Below are 7,999 nucleotides of genomic sequence, written 5' to 3'. Positions count from 1 at the left end.
TTTTTGGCCTTTATTTGATAGGGCAGGGGTTCTCAACCCGTGGGTCGCGACCCCTCGGGGGGTCGCCAAATTATTTTAGGGGGTCCCCAAATTATTTTCAAAAAATAAATAAAATAAAAAAGATTTTTTTAATTTTTAATTTTCACGATTTTTCAAAAATAGCAGACCTACAAGCTCATAGCGCGCCACGCGCGCTATGAGCTTGTAGATCTGCTATTTTTCAATAGCTAAATTATAACATAATGCTTAAAACACCAAAAGGGGTTCCCACCCAAAATGGGTTAAGGTTATTGTAGCAGTCAATGTATATTGGGGGTCGGGAGGGGGCGGGGTGGGGGCCCCGAGACATTGCCAAAACATTTACGGGGGTCCCCGGCCAAAAACGTTGAGAACCCCTGTGATAGGGTACAGTAATGTGACAGGAAAGGGGGAGAGAGATGGGGGGAAGACATGCGGCAAAGGCAGACGGGCTCGGGAGTCTAACCCGCGGCACGCCGTCAGGCTGGATTACCGGCCTAGGTGCCTGAACCGCTCAGCGGCGGCCCAGGCCTACTCATTTAGAAGATAAAATGGCAAAAATCTTTTGGTTTAAAGTATAATATAATATTATAATATAATGGACCGCATTTCAAAATATATCACTTCAATTGCTTAACTAACCCTAACTCTCATTTTACACTACGGACTACGGGCTTAACCCTTATCCCTAAACTTATTTGCCATTTTTTTACTATTTTAAAAAACCTTTTAAAATAGTTCAAATAGCTGATCTACAAGGTCACAACATGTAGATCCGCTAGTTGAACTATTTTAAAATGATTTTCAAAATAGTAAAAAATAAAAAATAAATAAGTTTAGAGATAAGGGTGGCGCAAGATGGAGCCCTATGTGTGTGTTTTCTTTTGTTTATGCATACCCATAGACACTGACAGTATATCCTTAGATTCCGTCAACATACAGAACATTATTTGTGCAGGAGGATGCTACGCACACCAAATCCTTGTAGTGGTGCCGTTTAATTTTATTTCAACAAATAAAACATACCCGATTTTAGGCCTATATTTGCATCATCGACTCATCGTTGAACACATTGTAAACCACGTGTCGTACAGACAACAAGTCCCGCGACTGGAACGATGAACTGTAATTCTACGTTGTCTTGCACTTCTGTCCACAGATACGCTCTGCGTAACAAACACCAGGACGATGTGTGTGAGGAGCTGGTCTTAATGCTAACAGACACCGTCGCTGGAGAGCTGAGCGGAGTGGGACCAGAGGACATACTGACAGACGGCCAGCTGGAGGAACTGCAGCAAACGTTGAGCGAGCAGGTATTGTTGGGATTTAGGTTGATCATCTGTGGTCCGACATGAGTCTCCAACTCTATAAGAACAAAGTGAACAGGAACACATGTTACAGTCAGTCTCTCTGATACAGTAGTAGCTGGTCATCATTATCATGGATATCAAAGTTCTGGCTGGCTCTGGGGCCATAACGGAAAAGGGGAAACCACACCGGAGGACAATCCAAAAATAAGTATTTTATTACATAGTAGAAAAGCTGATCTGAAGTGCTGTGAGAGCAGGTCTCTTAAATAGTGTTTGGAGAGACAATGGCCAGGTGTCTCCCCTTCCACTCATCATCTCTGGCTCCGCCCTCCAATCCAGCACTGCATTAGAATGGTTAAAGGCACAGCCACACACACACAGAACCCCAGAGTAGGCCCAGGGGGCCGTCACAATATGCTTACGTAGATGAGTGTTTCGCCACTGAGTCAAGCGTAAATCATGATAACCTGCTTACTTCTTAGGGCTGATATACTCCTATTTTAGAGCCGAATAAAAGTCGGTTCGGCTCTGTAGAGCCTACAATGTGATGTCATTTGAGGTTCGGGGGGCGGGTACCGCCCTAAAGTCGGCTCTTCGGTGCTACTGAAAATTTCTGACGAGCCGAAATCATTTCGGCACTACAGCGCCGAAACAGCGGTAAAATAGGAGTATGAATCGGCCCTTACTGAAATACTGCTTCACCTGCAGTCTCAAGGAAAAACGCCATTTGAAAAAGTGTCCTCTAGCTGGAACAAACACTTATTAACCTTTCATCCCAGAGGAGCCAGTGGTGTTGTTTTCGGCTGAAATGAAAAAGGTTATTACCGTTGCAATGCCAACTACAAAGACAAATGTTTCCACCTGCTACTCTATCCATGACCGCCTGACTGTTCCGGTGGCCAAATGACTGATGATGTCGATCTCCCAGCTGCAGGCTCCAATGAAAAGCTAAGGTTTAGAAAGAGGGGTGCACAGGAGTAATGAAAGCTAAGGTTTAGAAAGAGGGGTGCACAGGAGTACTGAAAAGCTAAGGTTTAGAAAGAGGGGTGCACAGGAGTAATGAAAGCCAAGGTTTAGAAAGAGGGGTGCACAGGAGTACTGAAAAGCTAAGGTTTAGAAAGAGGGGTGCACAGGAGTACTGAAAAGCTAAGGTTTAGAAAGAGGGGTGCACAGGAGTAAGTACCCCACTGCGGAGGCTAGGGGTTGAACCCTCCGTGGTGCACATGGGTGCTCAATTTAACCCAATGGGCTCTATCATATGCACACAGAATACCTCTCCCTATGTCTGGGCCGCTTCCCTACTTCATTCACAGGTGTTACCGATGATACTAATTAAAGATGGGGTGCCGTGATTTTTGTACTTTTTCTTTTGTTTTGTATGAGTTTCACCCGCTCGGCCGCCCTGGGAATATTGAACCGTCCACTTTTTAGTCTGGAAAAAGTATGGAATTTTGAAATTCCAAATTTGTACTAATTGACCAGTTTGACAAGGGTCTGCAGCACAATTAGGAATTGGGAATTGACAGAATGACTAAATGGGTAGAAAAAGGGGGGGGGGGGGGGGGATCACAAAATATCGAGAGGTGAGAGAGAGAGTTAGTGAATGAATGAATGAATGAATGAATGTTTGTTTGACGTCTTCCCCCAGGCTCGTCGTATCCTGAAGACCAACAGAATGGAGAGATTAGAGAGAAGGGTGAAACGAGCCATAGAGAAAACTCTCATCGCCCCGCAGGTGCAAAGGTTAGATGAGGTAAGATGTATGTGTAAGATGTACTGTCTGTCAACTAGGGCTGCAACATTTCATTGAACAAAACAAAACAATTAAAAACCCATTCTGGGCGGGAACGCCTTTTGGTGTTTTAAGCATTATGTCATACTTTAGCTATTGACATTTTTTTGAAAAATCGTGAAAATGTGGCGCAAATCTTCTTTCAGAGCGAACGTTTTTAACTCAGATCTTTGCTTCTGGGGGGGTCCCTGGAACTACATATATTTTCAGATGGGGGTCGGCGGCCAATTACATATATTTTTGGGGGTCCTTGACATGAAAATGTTTGAGAACCACTGACATAGAAACATGGGTTTTTCAGAAAACTGTCAGGACTTACAAGCCATTTTTTTTAGAATCGTCCTCAGGTCTAATTAATCGATCATTGATTTTGTGCCTTCCCGATGTTTGTTGTTTGTATGTATTCAAATGCAATAGCATGAATGGACTGTGAAGGCTGCAAAGGTTAAGGCTAATCAGACTAATGCTCGACAATAATTGATTATAAAAGATCCTTAATTACAAGTTGTGTTGGTGTATAAAATATAAAAGAAAGCACTGCTTTTCGAGTATTCTATTAATTGAATTAGTTTGTTTATCAATAAACTCTGTCAGTGGTCTATGGAAATAATCCCTTGTAGATTCCAGTAGGACTATTCATCGCCAACTCCAACCACACTGGAGATTGTAAAAAACACAGCAATTTATCAATAATTTTCTTGTAATCACATTTACCTAATTAATGTATTGCTTATTTTGTTGCTTTCCCAGGATAAGAACTAAACAATAACCTGAATATTGACTTGCAATGAAAGAGAGATATGGTGAGTGATAAGTGTGTTTGTGCCTAGGCTGAGAACGATTTCTGGATCAAGCTCATAGATCGCTACCTGACCCCTATCGTTGACACAAAGGCGCACTTGGATGAGGTCACCAAAGAGTTGAAATCACTACGCAATAAGGTCAGTGACACAAATTATGAACTATTTCCGTGCCCATTTCGTCTTTAACGTCTTTTTATATTTGTATGTATGCATACAGACTAGCCTCGAATCCATGTACTGTAGGCGGGTCTTGTTTCCGTAGGAGACGATTTCATATCGCAATTTCCCCCCCTCCATTGAGTACAGGCTTTAGTTTAGACATACTATCGGTCCGACTGTCATTAGACGGACAACCGTAGACTGCCGACAACCTACCTCAAACCCTAACCCTAACCGCAAGCACGGGAGCAGCGCATGTTCGACCGCATGTCGAAGGGATAGTTCACCCCCAAAATGACTTTTTTTCCCTATATGTGAGACATTCATGGATATATATATATAAATATATATATATATTTTTGCATTCCTTCCTTTGTATCTTCATATTGGCTTAGTAAAAACAAAACAAGAATGACTCAGTCATAACTGCCAGGTGCGACAAGCTCTTTTTTTCTCGTTTTCGTTCGCTACCGACGTTCTTGTTGGTTCACTGACACTGTGTTTTGTTAGGGCTTATTCCTGCGTTATTCCTGAGTTATTATGCCGTTCAGACTATGGGTTTTATGGGTAAGTCTCCCATTGGCTTATAGGCAGCCTAGAGGCAGCCAATCATGGAAAAAGTGTCTACTACGGTCGTCTTTACGATCGTCAATAGTGATGCGTGCAAATGTAGTCCAGGCGCTTTTCAAGAATGGACCCCCTTCATGGGGTGAGTAATCAATAGAAAATAAGTATTTATTTGGGTGAACTTCTCATTTAAATAAGTAGTACTTTAGATAAGATCAGGACTTGAGTTCAGAAGGCAGGTTTTAGTAATAATGCTCCTTCCACAGGGTCGGTCTGCCATTGACTTGTTTTACTGGACTCGTTATGTTCTATACTATACCGCCAGTTAGCGTAATTATCTATCTGTCTCATGCAAAGACTTTGTGTGTCTCTGCTCCCTGCAGGCGGTCTTTCTATATTTCATCATCAACGTCCTGTGGGTGGTAGCTACCTTCTTCCTGCAAGCCATAGGAAATGATGTCCTCAGCATCAGGATCCCCAAATTCTATCCAAATGGCACACAAGCTGAAGAAGACCTCAAGGTTAGCAACAAGAAATCATGGCTGAACCGCCAGACAGATCACGAATGACATATGGCCGATAATGATGGGAATGAAAAGCAATTTCAATGTTCAATTTGTCTTACTCTCAGTCATATTGAGAGAAATGTTTCTACAGGGCTGTCTGTGACTACTATTGCTTCTTCAGCAGCACTGGTGTCAGTTGATAAAGACAAATGTTATCATTGTTTAATGGCTCATTATACTGCAGACTAATTGAAATGCCAGTGCATAGGCTTGTTTTTACTTAACATTGTGACGTAAATGTCTAGCAAATAAATAATAACTAAATAACTAGGATTCCTTAACTAATATAAAGTGCTTATGGAATAAGAGTTGATGGAATAGAAAAACTTCACACCTGTGTGAAGTGAGGGGCGCTCTTACCATCGTATATCATCATACATCATCTCATTCCGGACAAACACTCACAATTGCAATTGCACAATGGCATTCAATGTTTGTTGAAAGCTTGGACATACACCTTTGCTAAATCTCTCGTTTGTCCATGTTATAATTTGACGTCATAACATAACTTTTCTTGGTGATCGACAGGTGGAGCCTCTCAGTCTAATGTTCCTGTTGTCATTCGCTGTTCTTCTGCTCATTCAGTTCATGGCCATGTTGTATCACAGGTACAGACATACTATATACTGGTTCTCAAACCTTTTCCCTGTATTATAATACATCATTATTTTGCTATGATTCCATGCATGATTCCAAGAAAAAAAAAAAACCCAATGACAGTCATTCTAATAAAAGTATAGTCACATTTGGCCTTTCAATAGTGAGATACATTAGGATATTTGCTACTGTGATATGGCACAAGTGTTATATAAAAATATAATGTTCGGATCGGGAAAGATCGGTATCGGTGTCTCAAAATGAAATGATCAGAATTAGTCCGGCAGTCGAGGTGGACGGGTGAGAAATTTGGTATATAGTCTTTTTTATTGGCCTAAAATATTGTCTATATATTCATGAATCCACTTGCTGACCGGCTGTCGGTATTGGGCAATTTTTTATAGGGGTTTCTTGTGACCCTACCATTACCATCCTATAGCAGGCAAAAATGTCAAAAATATCAAACTTTCCTTTTGCTTTAAGTAGATGTAACATGTCAAACTAGGGGGTTTTCATGATTCTGAATCCATTCCAACCATTAGTTTTGCACAAAATATACTCCTTGGGCTAAAAAACTGCCATAGCAACTTGCCCAAAATGTGCTGACCATTTTGTGCTGACCTCATCACATTTGTCATGACATCTATGGCCGTTTTTAGCCCAAGGAGTGTTTTTTGTGCAAAACGAATGCTTTGGAATGGATTCAGAATCATGAAAACCCCCTAGACACTTTAAACAAAAGAAGTCCTGTCGGCTGCCGGACTAAATCGGATCGGGAGCAAGAAAACGTGATCGGGACATCCTTAGTATTTAGCCAGAGCGAAAGCTCTCTCCATGTCTCACTTATCAGTGACTTATCTCATATGAGTATCTCATATCTGAGTATCTGATTAGTGAGTTATCTCACTTATCAGTGACTTATCTCATATCTGAGTATCTGATAAGTGAGTTATCTCACTTATCAGTGACTTATCTCATATCTGAGTATCTGATAAGTGAGTTATCTCACTTATCAGTGACTTATCTCATATCTGAGTATCTGATAAGTGAGTTATCTCACTTATCAGTGACTTATCTCATATCTGAGTATCTGATTAGTGAGTTATCTCACTTATCAGTGACTTATCTCATATCTAAGTATCTGATAAGTGAGTTATCTCACTTATCAGTGACTTATCTCATATCTGAGTATCTGATAAGTGAGTTATCTCACTTATCAGTGACTTATCAGTCACTTATCTTTCAGTTCTCACAAGAAAAGGGCATTTTGGACATAGTTCGAATGGTGATTAATTATGATTAAACTGTGATTAAAATGTGTAATCGTTTGACAGCCCTATTATATATATATAAACACACACACACACACACACACACACACACACACACACACACACACACACACACACACACACACACACACACACACACACACACACACACACACACACACACACACTTTTTACCTCCTCCTCGTCACTCCCTCCCTTTGTGGTTGTCTCTGTATATCCCCCCCCCCCCCCCCCCCCCCCTCTGCCCGCCTGTAATCATCCTCTCATTGTCCCTCTCTTTTCCACTTGACCTCTCTCCATCTCGTCATAGGATATACACTCTGATCCACGTAGTGTCTTATCGCAGCACAGAGAAAGACTACAAGGAAAGGGAAGACGTAAGTAACACACCTGTATGCACGCACACGCACACACGATAATAAAGCTATCATGTTTTAACTTTGAGTGTATGTGTTGTCTAGGAGGATGATGATGGAATGATTATAGAGAACCACATATCCAATGGATTGGTTATCACCGGCGAAGACTTGCAAATGTAGTCGACAGCAACCAACTGTAGGCCTACCATCTACACACATGGCAATATGAATTATTTGTATCTATTTTGCAACCAGTTGCCTTATGACCATTGGAAAAGCATGGGAATGTGTTTCACAAGTCACAACAAATTGCTTTTTTCCCCCTTTCATTTGTACTGAGAACATTCTGTCCGTTTTTATGTATTTATAATGCAAATTATAATTTATTGTATTAATTTAATTGCATATGGTACAGACCTGCCTCATTGAATAGCAATGCTTTCATATTGATTTGTTCAGATTTAAAACGGTAACTAGTGGGCAGGTCCATTTGTGTTTTCCCTTCAATAACTTACTGTACATACAATAATCATTCT

At 41.1% G+C, this 7,999-nt stretch overlaps 1 protein-coding gene across 1 annotated transcript in view; it reads left to right on the top strand.

Moving 5' to 3' along the window:
* Window positions 1-7,643, top strand: part of chs1 (chitin synthase 1) — a gene marked incomplete at both ends in the record, with an annotated part of 41,157 nt that extends 33,514 nt beyond the window's left edge. Inside the window, 7 exons of the mRNA XM_079496198.1 lie at window positions 1,178-1,331; window positions 2,977-3,081; window positions 3,951-4,061; window positions 5,033-5,170; window positions 5,744-5,823; window positions 7,415-7,481; window positions 7,566-7,643. Of these exons, the coding sequence (XP_079352324.1) occupies window positions 1,178-1,331; window positions 2,977-3,081; window positions 3,951-4,061; window positions 5,033-5,170; window positions 5,744-5,823; window positions 7,415-7,481; window positions 7,566-7,643 (733 nt within the window). The remainder of the gene's footprint in view (window positions 1-1,177; window positions 1,332-2,976; window positions 3,082-3,950; window positions 4,062-5,032; window positions 5,171-5,743; window positions 5,824-7,414; window positions 7,482-7,565) is intronic.
* Window positions 7,644-7,999: the final 356 nt, after the last annotated feature.

This window comes from Electrona antarctica, assembly GCF_951216825.1.
Source record: "Electrona antarctica genome assembly, chromosome: 3".
NCBI lineage: Eukaryota > Metazoa > Chordata > Actinopteri > Myctophiformes > Myctophidae > Electrona > Electrona antarctica.
Note: the sequence above shows the minus strand (reverse complement) of the source record. Positions and strands in the feature narration are given on the sequence as shown.